The sequence below is a fragment of the Balaenoptera physalus genome (assembly GCF_965194825.1).
Source record: "Balaenoptera physalus genome assembly, chromosome: 13".
NCBI classification, from domain to species: Eukaryota; Metazoa; Chordata; class Mammalia; order Artiodactyla; family Balaenopteridae; genus Balaenoptera; species Balaenoptera physalus.
This window is the reverse complement of record NC_138892.1, coordinates 101,649,632-101,666,573: the sequence shown is the minus strand read 5'-3', so window position 1 is coordinate 101,666,573 and position 16,942 is coordinate 101,649,632. Positions and strand designations below refer to the sequence as shown.

At 38.5% G+C, this 16,942-nt stretch overlaps 1 protein-coding gene across 1 annotated transcript in view; it reads left to right on the top strand.

Annotated features, from left to right (window-relative positions):
* Positions 1 to 7,707, top strand: part of LOC309640523 (antigen WC1.1-like) — a gene marked incomplete at its 5' end in the record, with an annotated part of 63,446 nt that extends 55,739 nt beyond the window's left edge. The window contains 2 exons of the mRNA XM_082419276.1: positions 136 to 282; positions 7,438 to 7,707. Of these exons, the coding sequence (XP_082275402.1) occupies positions 136 to 282; positions 7,438 to 7,490 (200 nt within the window). The 3' untranslated portion in view covers positions 7,491 to 7,707. The remainder of the gene's footprint in view (positions 1 to 135; positions 283 to 7,437) is intronic.
* Positions 7,708 to 16,942: the final 9,235 nt, after the last annotated feature.

Below are 16,942 nucleotides of genomic sequence, written 5' to 3'. Positions count from 1 at the left end.
AAAAATCTGTTGAAACAAGGAGTGACTGGTGCCTCTATTTTGCAGCTCAGAAACTTTGGGTCAGAAGGGATCTTAGGTATTTCCCAGGCCAACCCTTTTACTGTGGTTTTATCTGACCCCCTTTTCTGCCCTTAGAACCCCCAGAGCAGAGGACTGATGACGCTGGTGAGGGTTATGATGATGTTGAAGAGGTACCAGTGCCTGGGGCTCCTCCTGCCTCTCCGAGGAGTGAGGGGGAAGTGCCCCCAGAGAAGGAGAATGGGGTGACGGCCTCTCAGACAGGTGAGTGGGGTTAGCTGATCTCCTGTAATCTTTGGTCTCTGTCCTGGAAAGGGTGAATTTGAGCTCCTCAACGACCATCCTTTCTGGAGATTCAAAATTTGGATGAGTTCATGTGTTTGATAGGATCACCACTAACATATGTCATCTTTAATGCTGTCAGACTACTTGGGAGGGAGGAATCACTCTATGTTCTTGGGATGTATGTCTCCAAATTGTGCGACCTAAATTTTTCACTTTATGAGTGATGTGCTTGCATTAAGACTTACAGATTAGGGAATTTCCTGGCTGTCCAGTGGTTAGGACTCTGCTCTTTCACTGCTGGGGCCTGGGTTCAATCCCTGCAGGCGAACTAAGATCCTGCAAGTGGTGCAGTGCAGCCAAAAAAGAAAAAAAGGCTTATAGATTAATTGAGCATATTTACTGAATCCAAAAATGGAACAACTGTTTTGACTACATCTTCATGCTGTCTCATACATGAAAGGTAGTTAGAGATTTCAAAAAAGATATTGCAGTACTGGAATTTGTGAAGCATTTTGATAATTTAAGATGCACTGTGGTTTTTTGAAACTAGAGGCCTGTAGCTTAGTTACACCTGCGCAGAACGGGTGATTACCACACCTACCACACCTTTTCCCCAAATCACCTTTCCCCAAGATCCCCATGCGCCCCACAATTCCTATGCCTCAGACAGCTCTGCTGTGTTATTCTTCATCCCATAAATACCCCAGCCCCTTGTCTTCTGGGAGCCAGATTTGAGATTTATTCTCCTGTCTTCTCTTTGGCTGCCTTGTGAATAAGCCCTGTCTTCGCTGCAAACCTCGGATGTCTCAGCGTTTTAGCTTGCTGTGTTTCTGACAAAGGGAACCTGGCTCGGATAAATCACCCAGCAAAGAAAAATCCAAGACACCAGTCAGACTTTTACCACAGTTGACTATGCCATGTAGCTGACAGGGTCTTTGTGCTCCGGCTGGGTGTCAGGCCTGAGGCTCTGAGGTGGGATAGCCGAGTTCAGGACATAGCTCCACCAGAGACCTTCCAGCCCCACATAATATCAATCGGCAAGCACTCTCCCAGAGATCTCCATCTCAATGCTAAGACCCAACTCCACCCAATGATCAGCAAGCTCCAGTGCTGGACACCCCATGCCAAACAACTAACAAACAAGACAGGAACACAACCCCACCCATTAGCAGAGAGGCTGCCTAAAATCAAAATAAGGTCACAGACACCCCAAAACACACCACTGGACGGGGTCCTGCCCACCAGAAAGACAAGTTTGAGCCTCATCCACCAGAACACAGACACCAGTACACTCCACCAGGAAGCCTACACAAGCCACTGAAGCAACCTTACCCACCGGGGGTAGACACCAAAAACAACGGGAACTACGAACCTGCAGCCAGCAAAAAGGAGACCCCAAACACAGTAAGTTAAACAAAATGAGAAGACAGAGAAGTATGCAGCAGATGAAGGAGCAAGGTAAAAACCCACCAGACCACCAAAAGATCAAGATGAAAAAAAAAAAATTAATTACATGGGACTGAGTGAACTGATGAGGATGATTATAATTTTTGTGACTTTCTCTTTGAATAATAATAAAAACAAAACCCACCAGGCCAAACAAAAGAAGAGGTACTAGGCAGTCTACCTGAAAAAGAATTCAGAGTAAGGATAGTAAAGATGATCCAAAATTTTGGAAATAGAATGGAGAAAATACAAGAAATGATTAACAAGGACCTAGAAGAATTAAAGAGCAAACAAACAATGATGAACAACACAATAAATGAAATTAAAAATTCTCTAGAAAGAATCAGTAGCAGAATAACTGAGGCAGAAGGACTGATAAGTGACCTGGAAAATAAAAGAGTGGAAATAACTACTGCAGAGCAGAATAAAGAAAAAAGAATGAAAAGAATTGAGGACAGTCTCAGAGACCTCTGGGAGAACATTAAACACACCAACATTTGAATTATAGGGGTCCCAGAAGAAGAAGAGAAAAAAAAAAAAGGTACTGAGAAAATATTTGAAGACATTATAGTTGAAAATTTCCCTAATATGGGAAAGGAGATAGTCAATCAAGTCCAGAAAGTGCAGAGAGTCCCATACAGGATAAATCCAAGGAGAAACATGCCAAGACACATAATCCTCAAACTATCAAAAATTAAATACTAAGAAAAAATATTAAAAGCAGCAAGGGAAAAGCAACAAAAAACATACAAGGGAATCTTCAGAAGGTTAACAGCTTATCTTTCAGCAGAAACTCTGCAAGCCAGAAGGGAGTAGCAGGACATATTTAAAGTCATGAAAGGGAAAAACCTACAACCAAGATTATTCTACCCAGCAAGGACCTCATTCAGATTCGACGGAGAAATTAAAACCTTTATAGACAAGCAAAAGCTAAGAGAATTCAGCACCACCAAACCAGCTAAAGGAACTTCTCTAGGCAGGAAACACAAGAGAAGGAAAAGACCTACAATAACAAACCCAAAACAATTAAGAAAATGGTAATAGGAACATACATATCGATAATTACCTTAAATGTAAATGGATGAAATGCTCCAACCAAAAGACATAGACTGGCTGAATGGATACAAAAAGACCCATGTATATGCTGTCTACAAGAGACACACTTCAGACCTAGGGACACATACAGACTGAAAGTGAGGGGATGGGAAAAGATATTCCATGCAAATGGAAATCAAAAGAAAGCTGGAGTAGCAATTCTCATATCAGGCAAAATAGACTTTAAAATAAAGACTATTACAAGAGACAAAAAAGGACACTACATGATGATCAAGGGATCAATCCAAGAAGAAGATATAACAATTGTAAATATCTACGCACCCAACATTGGAGCACCTCAATACATAAGGCAAATGCTAACAGCCATAAAGGGGAAAATGACAGTAACACAACCATAGTAGGGGACTTTAACACCCCACTTTCACCAATGGACAAATCACCCAAAATGAAAATAAATAAGGAAACACAAGCTTTAAATGAAACATTAAACAAAATGGACTTAATAGATATTTATAGGACAATCCATCCAAAAACAACAGAATACACTTCTCAGGTGCTCATGGAACATTCTCCAGGATAGATCATATCTTGGGTCACAAATCAAGCCTTGGTAAATTTAAGAAAATTGAAACCCTATCAAGTATCTTTTCCTACCACAACACTATGAGACTAGATATCAATTACAAGAAAAAAACTGTAAAACATGCAAACACATAGAGGCTAAATAATATGCTACTAAATAACCAAGAGATCACTGAAGAAATTAAAGAGAAAATCAAAAAGTACCTAGAAACAAATGACGATGAACACGACAGCCCAAAACCTATGGGATGCAGCAAAAGCAGTTCTTGAGGGAAGTTTACAGCAGTACAATCCTACCTCAAGAAACAAGGAAAATCTCAAATAAACAACCTAACTTTACACCTAAAGCAATTAGAGAAAGCACAACAAAAAATCCCAAAGTTACCAGAAGGAAAGAAATCATAAAGATCAGATCAGAAATAAATGTAAAAGAAATGAGGGAAACAATAGCAAAGATCAATAAAACTAAAAACTGGTTCTTTGAGAAGATAAACAAAATTGATACACCATTAGCTAGACTCATCAAGAAAAGGGAGAAGACTCAGATCAATAGAATTGGAAATGAAAAAGGAGAAGTAACAACTGACACTGCAGAAATACAAAGGATCATGAGAGATTACTACAAGCAACTCTATGCCAATAAAATGGACAACTTGGAAGAAATGGACAAATTCTTAGAAAAACACAACCTTCTAAGACGGAACCAGGAAGAAATAGAAAATATAAACAGACCAATCACAAGCACTGAAATTGAAACTGTGATTAAAAATCTTCCAACAAACAAAAGCCCAGGACCAGAGGCTTCACAGGCGAATTCTATCAAACATTTAGAGAAGAGCTAACACCTATCCTTCTCAAACTCTTCCAAAATATAGCAGAAGGAGGAACATTCCCAAACTCATTCTACAAGGCCACTATCACCCTGATACCAAAATCAGACAAAGATGTTACAAAAAAAGAAAACACCAGACCAATATCACTGATGAACATAGATGCAGAAATCCTCAACAAAATACTAGCAAACAGAATCCAGCAGTACATTAAAAGGATCATACACCATGATCAAATGGGGTTTATCCCAGGAATGCAAGGAATCTTCAATATACACAAATCAATCAATGTGATACACCACATTAACAAATTGAAGGATAAAAACCATATGATCATCTCAATAGATGCAGAACAAACTTTCAACAAAATTCAACACCCATTTATGATAAAAACTCTCCAGAAAGTAGACATAAAGGGAACTTACCTCAACATAATAAAGGCCATATATGACAAACCCACAGCCAACATCATTCTCAATGGGGAAAAACTGAAACCATTTCCACTAATATCAGGAACAAGACAAGGTTGCCCATTCTCACCACTATTTTTCAACATTGTTTTGGAAATTTTAACCACAGCAATCAGAGAAGAAAAAGAAATAAAAGGAATCCAAATCAGAAAAGAATAAGTGAAGCTGTCACTGTTTGCAGATGACATGATACTATACATAGAGAATCCTAAAGATGCTACCAGAAAACTACTAGAGCTAATCAGTGAATTTGGTAATGTAGCAGGATGCAAAATTAATGCACAGAAGTCTCTTGCATTCCTATACACTGATGATGAAATCTGAGAGACAAATTCAGTAAACACTCTCATTTACCACTGCAACAAAAAGAATAAAATACCTAGGAATAAACCTACCTAAGGAGCCAGAAGTCCTGTATGCAGAAAACTATAAGACACTGATGAAAGAAAGTAAAGATGTTAGAAATAGATGGAGAGATATACCATGTTCTTGGATTGGAAGAATCAACATTGTGAAAATGACTATACTACTGAAAGTCATCTACAGATTCAATGCAATCCCTGTCAAATATCAATGGCATTTTCCACAGAAGTAGAACAAAAATTTCACAGTTTGCATGGAAACACAAAAGACCCAGAATAGCCAAAGCAATCTTGGGAAAGAAAAATGGAGCTAGAGGAATCAGGATCCCAGACTTCAGACTATACTACAAAGCTACAGTAATCAAGACAGTATGGTACTAGCACAAAAATAGAAATATACATCAATGAAACAGGATAGAAAGCCCAGCAATAAACCCATGGACATATGGTCACCTTATCTTTGATAAAGGAGGCAAGAATATAGAATGGAGATAAGACAGCCTCTTCAATAAGTGGTGCTGGGAAAACTGGACAGCTACATGTGAAAGAATGAAATTAGAACACTCCCTAACACCATACACAAAAATAAACTCAAAATGGATTAAACACCTAAATGTAAGGCCAGACACTATAAAACTCTTAGAGGAAAACATAGGCAGAACACTCTATGACATAAATCACAGCAAGATCCTTTTTGACCCAGCTCCTAGGGAAATGGAAATAAAAGCAAAAATAAACAAATGGGACCTAATGAAACTTAAAAGCTTTTGCACAGCAAAGGAAACCATAAACAAGACCAAAAGACAACCCTCAGAATGGGAGAAAATATTTGCATATGAAGCAACTGACAAAGGATTCATCTCCAAAATTTACAAGCAGCTCATGCAGCTCAATAAGAAAAAAACAAACAACCCAATCCAAAAATGGGCAGAAGACCTAAATAGACATTTCTCCAAAGAAGATATACAGATTGCCAACAAACACATGAAAGAATGCTCAACATCATTAACCATTAAAGAAATGCAGATCAAAACTACAATGACATATCATCTCACACCAGTCAGAATGTCCATCATCAAAAAACCTAGAAACAATAAATGCTGGAGAGGGTGTGGAGAAAAGGGAACACTCTTGCACTGTTGGTGGGAATGTAAATTGATACAGCCACTATGGAGAACAGTATGGAGGTTCCTTAAAAAACTAAAAATAGAACTACCATATGACCCAGCAATCCCACTACTGGGCATATACCCTGAGAAAACCATAATTCAAAAAGAGTCATGTACCAAAATGTTCATTGCAGCTCTATTTACAATAGCCAGGACATGGAAGCAACTGAAGTGTCCATCAACAGATGAATAGATAAAGAAGATGTGGCACATATATACAATGGAATATTACTCAGCCATAAAAAGAAATGAAATTGAGCTATTTGTAGTGAGGTGGATGGAGTTAGAGGCTGTCATACAGAGTGAAGTAAGTCAGAAAGAGAAAAACAAATACAGTATGCTAACACATATATATAGAATCTAAGGAGAAAAAAAAAAAGTCATGAAGAACCTAGTGGCAAGATGGGAATAAAGACACAGACCTACTAGAGAATGGACTTGAGGATATGGGGAGGGGGAAGGGTAAGCCATGACAAAGTGAGAGAGTGGCATGGACATATATACACTACCAAACGTAAAATAGATAGCTAGTGGGAAGCAGCCGCATAACACAGGGAGATCAGCTCGGTGCTTTGTGACCACCTAGAGGGGTGGGATAGGGAGGGTGGGAGGGAGGGAGATGCAAGAGGGAAGAGATATGGGAACATATGTATATGTAAAACTGATTCGCTTTGTTATAAAGCAGAAACTAACACACCATTGTAAAGCAATTATACTCCAATAAAGATGTTAAAAAAAAAAGTTTGTATCTAATATGCTTTTCCTGATGTGTGTGGTTTTTTAAAAATTTATTTATTTGTTTATTTGTGGCTGTGTTGGGTCTTCGTTTCCGTGCAAGGGCTTTCTCCAGTTGCGGCAAGCGGGGGCCACTCTTCATCGCGGTGCGCGGGCCTCTCACTATCGCGGCCTCTCTTGTTGCGGAGCACAGGCTCCAGATGCGCAGCCCCAGTAATTGTAGCTCACGGGCCTAGTTGCTCCACGACATGTGGGATCTTCCCAGACCAGGGCTCGAACCCGTGTCCCCTGAATTGGCAGGCAGATTCTCAACCACTGCGCCACCAGGGAAGCCCCCTGATGTGTTTTATATTGTGCAGAAATGATCTCAATCTGATTCGCCAGGAGTGCTGTGTTTTCGCTTTGCCCCTGATTCTGATGCCTCTAGAGGGCTGTGTTTAGTCTGAGTCATAATCATAACCAGGGCCTAAATTTGCTATTGCAGGTTTTTTTCACGTTCCTCCAGGAAAGAAGATCTGGGAAAGGAGAAACTCCTGACCGAAGAATATGAGCTTGGAAATGAGGATGCTGCATTTGGAAGCAGTGGAATTCCATCTGAAGAACAAATACACGTCTATTGAAACTCCTGTTACATTCCGGTCCAAACTTGAGGTTCAGAAAATATCACTGCTTGTGTCCATATAGGATAATGCTGACTTGTGTTCCATTTTTATGTAAATTGTCCAATAATAAATACTTTGGTCCTTTCATATAAGTTCTTTGTTGTTCAGAAATTTTTGTGAACATCTAGACACTTTAACCCAAACTACTTTTATAGTATTCATCCCCTAGTCACTTTCATCCAGATATATATTTTCTTCTCCTGAGTGAAACCCTAGGTGAGAGACCTGTGGTCAAACTGAGGGAGATGCTGAATCCAGAGTTGAGGTTCATCTCCTCCCAAGATGACCTCATAGTAACAGCACTTGAATATTCCAGAAATGTTCTATCCTAATTACATCATCTCTCCTCACGTAATTTTGGCGCCTCCTCCCCCTATAGACCCGGGAATTTGATTTCGCGGAGGTAGCTGTAGGTGTGGCAAAACTTTCTTAGTAAATAAATAAATCTAAAAACTTCTCAGAGGCATAATTGAAATAGGAAAGTACAGAAGTCGCTTGGAAGCAGAATGTTTTTATGTTAACTTTGTAGCTTTGGTTGCAGAGATTCTTAGGCTTCAACTTTTTTTCAAATGCAATTTTGTCTTTTCATGATTGAGTTACTAGGTATAGCATATAATGTGTGCAACCTGGTTAATTTAAATGAAGATTATTTCTTATGTCCTTGAGTTCAGTGACCCTTTAAAGTAGATCAATTCAAGTTACCCCAGAGTATGGTTAGATTTTAGTTGGGAAAACAAGTTTCCGTTCCCTATTCTCACTTCCTCTGGCTGTAGAAAAGATCAGAAACTACGAGTCTCTTGGTGGATAAGAGAAGAGCTGGGAGCTGGATTAGGGCCAGGGTTAGTGATGATTCATTAGGAGTTGGACCATTCTTGTTCTCTCAGCATGTTATAACTGTGGTGAATGTGGATAGTCCTTTCAACTCATATCCTAGAAGACACTCGTGCATGACATTTTGGAAAATAGTTCTATTATAAGCAGCTGTACTCTCTCTGTAAAATTACTCTCTATTCTACTTTCTCTGAATTACTTGTTTTGAAGAAATAAAGTAACCCCTTAGATTCAAGCTAGGAGTACAGAAAAGTCAAATGATAAGCCCTTACAAGAAAAAAGTGTCTACTTTTTCATCCCCAAATTCCAACCTAATGTGTACCTATCAGTGGAAAGGGAAGAGAATGAGGTCCTTACTTTCTCACCTGCTGTCTTAGGATCAGTAGGATTACGTATTATACAGAGTAAGATTAGACTTGCTAATCTTCTGAACTTCCTGGGAAAGTCATTAGAGTTCACACATCTGCTGAGGACAAATATACTGTCTACATATAACATGTTCAAGTTCTCAAGTCCTTTGACTAACACCAAATGTAAAATAGATAGTGGGAAGCAGCTGCATAGCACAGGGAGATCAGCTCAGTGCTTTGTGACCACCTAGAGGGGTGGGATAGGGAGGGTGGGAGGGAGGTGCAAGAGGGAGGAGATATGGGGATATATGTATACATATAGCTGATTTACTTTGTTATACAGCAGAAACTGATACAACATTGTAAAGCAATTATACTCCAATAAAGATGTTAAATAAAAAAGAAAAGAAATAAAGTGGTTTCAATCATTAGCTTTGTACACTCTACCTAGTATTTCTAATAGTTCTTGAGTGTGTTTGGGCTATCATATGTCTAACTACTACTTCCTGAAAGTGTGTTTTTGTTAAAATCTCAATCTCTTTTTTCTTCCTTTTTTTTTTCCCTATGCCTCTCTCTGCCTCATCTCAGCTAATGTGTAGACATTTTGCTGTTTCTTCCTCCTCCAAAATATTACTATCAAAAGCTTATTTTAGAGTTCCCTGGTGGCTTAGTGGTTAGGATTCCGGGCTTTCACTGCCGTGGCTCAGGTTCAATCTCTGGTCGGGGAACTGAGATCCTGTAAGCCGTGAGGCGCAGCCAAAAAAAAAAAGCTTTATTTTAGTAAATGTAATCAACATTTACTAAAGTTTAGTGTTAAAGGAGGGAGAGGAGGGGCTATAGCCTGGTGCAAAATGTAAATAGTTAGCAAATTTGACCTAATCTTAATATCCCACCGTTGTTCTCTCCCATACCCCCTGCACGAGGGAATTTCTCTTTGTTTTTCACCCTATCACCATTGCTTAAACACTCTCCCTTTTATTGACTTTTCCTAATTTCTTTTTCTTATAAGTTTTGCAATGCCTCCCATAAGTAATTTTGAAATCGACCCTCCTGCCTGAGGTATAGGGAGGTATAGGGAGAGTAGACCAAAAAAACAACCTTTCTCCAACAAAGACAAAGAAGAAGAATTTTGTCCACTTCAGATTGTATGCTTGATTCATGGACAGGAAATCAGAGAAAAGGCTTATCCTTTCAACAGTCACTGCCTGGCCAGCTTTTTGGTTTCCTAATTCTCATATTTAAGGTATCTTTGAGCACAAGTTGATCCCACTAAATAGGATTTGCACTTTCTGCCTGTTTGGAGGTTAGGCCAGCTTTGTGCTTTGGTTTGGCAGGGACTGCCTGAATTTCTGTACAGGAACATGGCAGAACTTTAGCATATAAACAGATTAGTCTAGTTAGGAGGTTCACCCAGCTACCTTGTCCACATAGCAGACTTGCTATAAGGAATGTACATTCAATCATAATATTTGGGCATTGGCCGACCTCCTATAATAAAATATACACGTTGGGTGTTAACTTTTAGTATTACCCACAACCCACCCTCTTCTCCGGAATGCAAAAGCAACTGCTGTTTTTTCTTTTGATACAGCAGAATTTTCCTTCCTGTTACATACCACTGTGGTTATAATTGCAAACGGGCCTAATGATGAACAGAAAAACATCCTGCACCTTTAGTAATATCTGATTAACAGTAATGTAAGAGACCCTGCTGATCTCAACTTGGCAGAAATTTGTGGTGTAATTTGTATATCTTATATTGCTCTGAAAGATCTACAGTATCTACAGAATTTCCTCAACTGGAAGACTCACCATTGATCAATCATAGAGATAAAAGGGTAATTATAATTTTACAAATTTGAACTCTATGTTTTATTGATCATATCTTGTATAGTTTGGTCCAAAAAAGACACATATGTGTACTGTGCTCTCAAAATCTTTCTTCTTTAACGGGATAATTTCTTTTTTATGCCACAATACCCTATTCCTGACAAAACGCTGAACGGAGAAAGGCTGCTAATTCCCAAAATCAGCTCTGGAGAAATAACAGAGCTAAAAGGGAAGTAAGTATCCAAAGAATTAACCACATCAGAGTGAGACCATCCCCTGTGTACATTGAACTCAGATTGAAATGGTGCTTGGAGACAGGAGGGCAGGGCAGAGGCTGGTGAGTGGCTGCAACCTGGGAAGAAAGCTGTATGTGGACACCAGAGGAAAGTTCTGATCTTGCATTTCCCCCAATTCATTTTATCGCTTGTTTCATAGCCACAGAAATCTGTGGCAGCAACCTAAGCTACTCACTGTGTCCATGACTAATATCAGGCAAGTACAAAAGTGCTTCTAAGCTGGAAAGTTAAAGAAAACAATCAACCAATAAATAGTATGATGAATGTGGATAAGAGCAAGTGGGTAAGTTGGAAAATCACTTTGAGTCATTTTCCAAGAAGGCAAGAGAAAAAAGTAAAGACAGAGAAAATATAACTAAAATGGTAAGGGATACAGAGGACAGGAGAAAAGCATTATCATAGACTTGAGAGGGTCCCAGAAAAAAAAAGAAAAACATAAAACTAGAGAGAAGAAAAGAGCTTGAAAAACCAATAGATATAAATTTCACAGAATTTTAAAAAATATGTAAGGTCTCATTTCGAAAGGATTTGTAGATTGCCAGTGAAATAAGATAAGGAAAAACATTCACACCCAAACTATATAGAAAATTTTTTAAAATGTCAAAGTAAAATTTTTCAGAAAAAAGAACACATCATCTGCCAAGAAACAAGAATCAGATTGACTCTAAAATGATCAGTAGCAATATTACTTACAAGAAGACAATAAAGTAATATCTTAAAAAGAATAAGAACATTCAATTTGGAATTGTATGCACAGCAAAAGTATCATTCCTAAGTGAGAGAGAAATATGTTAAGTCCACAATTTTATTGAATACATACAATTCTGCTATTAACACAGGAAGAAACTGTGAAATTGAATTCGACAGTAAAACACAGGCCTAGATGGTTTTTTGTTTTTTTTTAATATCTTTGTTGGAGTATAATTGCTTTACAATGGTGTGTTAGTTTCTGCTTTATAACAAAGTGAATCAACTATACATATACATATATCCCCATATCTCCTCCCTCTTGCATCTCCCTCCCACCCTCCCTATCCCACCCCTCTAGGTGGTCACAAAGCACTGAGCTGATCTCCCTGTGCTATGCGGCTGCTTCCCACTAGCTATCTATTTTACATTTGGTAGTATATATAAGTCCATGCCATTCTCTCACTTTGTCCCAGCTTACCCTTCCCCCTCCCCGTGTCCTCAAGTCCTAGATGGTTTTATTGGTAAGTTTCATCAAACTCTCAAGCAATAATTAATATTTAAATTTAAAAAATAGAAGCAGCAGTAAATAGAGGGAAAAAATCCCCAGCTCATTTTAAAAGGCTAGTACAATATTAATTTTACTTTTATATGGAGTTATAAACTTACATAGAGTAAATTTCACAAATGTTAAGTGTACAGCTAAAGAACTGATACATAACTATATACCCATATATGTATTTGCTAGATAAAGAATATTTTCTATGCCAGAGAAGGCACTCTCATGCCTGCTTTCCCTGCCTACCACTATATGTACCGACCTTTTATCACCATAGATTAGTTCTTCCTGTGGTTGAGCAGTTTGAACAGTGAGAATTTCTTTTGGCCTGGCTTCTTTTACAAAATAGTATGTCTGCGAAATTCAAATAAGTTACTACATGTAGCAGTATTTTTTTAAATTGCTATCTAGTATTCTAATGCAAGTCACTATCACTATTTATTTGCATTTTGGACATTGAATTATTTCTAGTTTTTGGCTATTATAAGTAGAACTGGTGTCAGAGCTATATAATAGGAAAGAAAAAATGAGTTTATCTACTGAAACACATATAAAAAGATATTCATATCAGCCACTATTACCCAAAATTGATGAAAGTTTTTCTTAGGAATATACTCAGGAATATACTCTTTGGAATATTCTGGGTTATAGGGTATAATATGTGTATATTTTGTAGATTTCAACAAATGATTTTTTAAAGTGGCTTACCAATTTCTACAGCTACTGGCATGCTATTGTTGGGTCATTTATGTTCATTCTATTGGAAATTGTTCTCTTACAAGTGTCCAACTAATCTTTGACAAGGGTGCCACGAACACTCAATTAGGAAGCAATTGTCTCTTCAATAAATGCTGTTGGTAAAACTTGATATTCATAAGCAAATGAATAAAACAGGACCCCTTTATTATATCCTTATACTAAAATTAACTACAAATGGATTAAAGGCTTAAATATAAGACCTGAAACTGTAAAAATCCTTGAGGAAAACATAGTGAAAATGCTCATAGACTCTGGTCTTGACACCAATTTTTGGATGTGACACTAAATGCACAAGCAACAAAAAGCAAAGATAAACAAGTGAACTGTATGACACTAAAATGTTTCTGCACAACAAAGGAAACAATCAACAAAATGAAAAGGCAACCTATGGAGTGGGAGAAAATATTTGCAAATCATCTATCTGATAAGGGGTTAGAATCTAAATTATACTAAAAACTCATACAATTTAATAGCCAAAAAAAAAAAAATCCAATTAAAAAATGGGCAAAGGACTTGAATAGTCATTTTTCCAAAGAAGACATACAACTGGCCAAGAGATATTGGGTTGGCCAAAACGTTCGTCTGGGTTTTTCCATAAGACATTACAAAAACCCAAATGAACTTTTTGGCCAACACAGTACATGAAAAGATACTATCACTAATCATCAGGGAGATTCAAATCAAAACCACAATGAGACATCACCTCACACTTGCTAGAGTGGCTATCATCAAAAAGACAAGAGACAACAAGTTTTAGTGGAGGCTGAGAAGAAAAGGGAGCCCTTGTGCACTGTTGGTCGGAATGCACATTGGTGCAGCCATTATGGAAAGAGTATAGAGGTTCCTCAAAAAATTAAAAATAGAACCACCATATGATTCAGCAATCCAACTTCTGGGTATATATCCAAAGGAAATGAAATCAGTATCTCAAAGAGATGTCTTCACTCCTATGTTAATTGCAGCATTATTCACAATGGCCAAGATATGGAAACTACAATTAAAGTGTTCATCAACAGGTGAATGGATAAAGAAAATGTGATGTACCTGTATATAATGGAATATAATTCAGCCATAAAAAAGATGGAAATGCTGCCATTTGTGACAACATGAAAGGACCTTGAGGGCATTATGGTAATTGAAATAAGCCAGACAGAGAAAGACAACTACTTTATGATATCTCTTATTTGTGGAATCTAAAAAAAGTTAAACTCTTAAAAATAGAGTTAATGATGGTTCCCAGGGGCTGGGGGAGTGGAAGAATGGAGAAATGGTGGTGAAAGGGTACAAACCCCCAGCTATAAGATAAATAAGTTCTGGGAATTTAATGTCAACATGGACTATAGTTAACAATACTATATTATGTACTTGAAAGTTACTCTTACACAGTAGATCTTAAATGTTCTCAACACAAGAAGAAAGAAAAGGTAATTATGTGAGGTGGTGGAAGCCTTTACTAAACTTATTGTAATCATTTCAAAATATATACATGTATCAAAGCATTATGTTGTATACCTTAAATTTACACAATGCTATATGTTAATTATATCTCAACAAATCTGGAAAAAAATTCTAAAGAAAATAAAATGTAAAGAGATTCTATTTTTTAAAAACCTTTTATTTTTTATTATTTTTTAACATCTTTATTGGAGTATAATTGCTTTACAATGGTGTGTTAGTTTCTGCTTTATAACAAAGTGAATCAGCTATACATATACATATATCCCCATATCTCCTCCCTCTTGCGTCTCCCTCCCACCCTCCCTATCCCTCCCCTCTAGGTGGTCACAAAGCACCGAGCTGATCTCCCTGTGCTATGCGGCTGCATCCCACTAGCTATTGATTTACATTTGGTAGTGCATATATGTCCTATACCATTTCCTATACTACTTTAACCTCTTTGTTCCTGTATTTGTTCTTTGTTCTTATTTGTTCTTATTTGTTCTTTGTTCTCCTTAATTACTTATATTTATATTTTGAATCATTAAATGAAACTTGAGATTTAAATTCCCCGGTTTGTTAAAAGAATAAGGCAAATGCTATGTTGTTTTTTTTAAAGCCTCCTCACTTAGGATTATTTAAATTGCATTTTTCCTGATTTTTTTTTCCTACACAAGGGGTTATAAACAGACTTTATATGAAAAAGAATAGAAAATTGAACAGAGTTCTGCATAAGGAGGAAAGAGCTTTATTAGGAGGAGAAAGATGTGCTGGAGTCAATGAGTATTGTTTTAACCCAAAACGTGAACATTTCTGGGTGAAGATGTCAACACAAAACAAAACAACACAATCATGTAGATTTTATTATAGTGTAGTTTTTAGCAATGATAAGAGTAAAATAGTCTGAACACTTTTTTTTTTGTTTCAGCTTTTAAACATTAGTTCTTTTTTTAATTTTATTTTTTTTAAATACTTTTTTAAAAATTAATTAATTAATTAATTTATTTATTTATGGCTGTGTTGGGTCTTCGTTTCTGTGCGAGGGCTTTCTCTAGTTGCGGCGAGCGGGGGCCACTCCTCATCGCAGTGCGCGGGCCTCTCACTATCGCGGCCTCTCTTGTTGCGGAGCACAGGCTCCAGACGCGCAGGCTCAGTAGTTGTGGCTCACGGGCCCAGTTGCTCCGCGGCATGTGGGATCTTCCCAGACCAGGGCTTGAACCTGTGTCCCCTGCATAGGCAGGCAGATTCTCAACCACTGCACCACCAGGGAAGCCCCTAACTTTAGTTCTTATCTTGATAAGTTAAAAAAAAAAACTTGGAGAATTATAATATCTGAGACTCAGCCAAAAATAAAGCCAATAAAGGCACATAGGCATCTTGGTTTCCTGTTTACACCCCTTAGAATCAGGAAGTCATTCTGATTCTCAACAGGTAATTTCCTTTCAGTTGCATTTGCTGAAAAGTTATTTTTCTTCTCTAATGTTCCGTAAAGTATTCCCCGATGATCACAGTCTATAATGACCCTTGCCTTTTCCACCTGGGATTTTATTTCCTCAATTGGATGAGAAGCAGAATTTAGACCTCATATTTCTTATCCAATCCTGCACTGGGCACATTTTTTGTTCTTAGGCAGTGTCCTGGTATCAGCGATTTCTCTTTGCTGTTCTGATTGAGAAATAGGGGGTTTGTGGACCTTGAGAGGAAACACACACTCATGGCAGATGGAGATGAGGCATGAAGGCTCCTGGAGATGGTACAAGAAGTCTTGGGAGCTGGCAAAGACTGTGGAACCACATTAGCATCTTGTCAGTGGGTCTGCACTGGTCAGTCACCTTAGAGAAGGTTGAGTTCAGACCAGGAATTGAGATCATTGTGTGTACGGGGGCGTGGTGGTGGGACAGAGTGTTCCCTGTGGCAGGGGAAATCTGTCCGTTTTTTTGGTTTTTCAATTTAGACATTGTTCTGCTGAATAAGGCTGGCTCTAGGGCTGTGAAGTCTAGGGAAATAGTTTCTTCATTTTGTGAATGGATATGGCTCCGATGCAGAGAGAGGGACATTCTGAATATGTGTAGTAAAATCTACCCTCAGAGGGCCTGGGGCTGGAGCTCACATTACGTTTTGGGCCTTCACAGAGAGCCCTAAATCAGGAAGCTTTAGGGTAAGAGACGGGCTCTCCTGGGAGTGCAGAGACAGGAGACCCAGGGCTCCTCTAACTCTTAGGTCTACTGTTGCTGTCCCAGCAGCCCCTGCTGCCCAGCTAAGCAGAGGAACGCGAGTCCTCTACTTAAGGGTGGGCTTGAGGATAGCGAGGCACAGGGTGAAAGCAGCATGTGGCTTATCTGGGGTCAGTGCTGAGGTATCCAAATATGGGCCCCAGCAGTGGAAGTAACCACTGAGCGGCCAGCTAGCAGGCCTGCCAGCCTCTCACCACCAGCCCTAGGAGAGCCCTGACCTCAGACCCAGGAGAGAGAAACAGTTCTCCTTGAAAGAATGAAAAAATGAAAACTAGAAACAGAAAGGCTGGGTGACAAATGAGCTGGGCATGGGTGAGGGAGAGAATGAGGAGATCAGTGCCAGG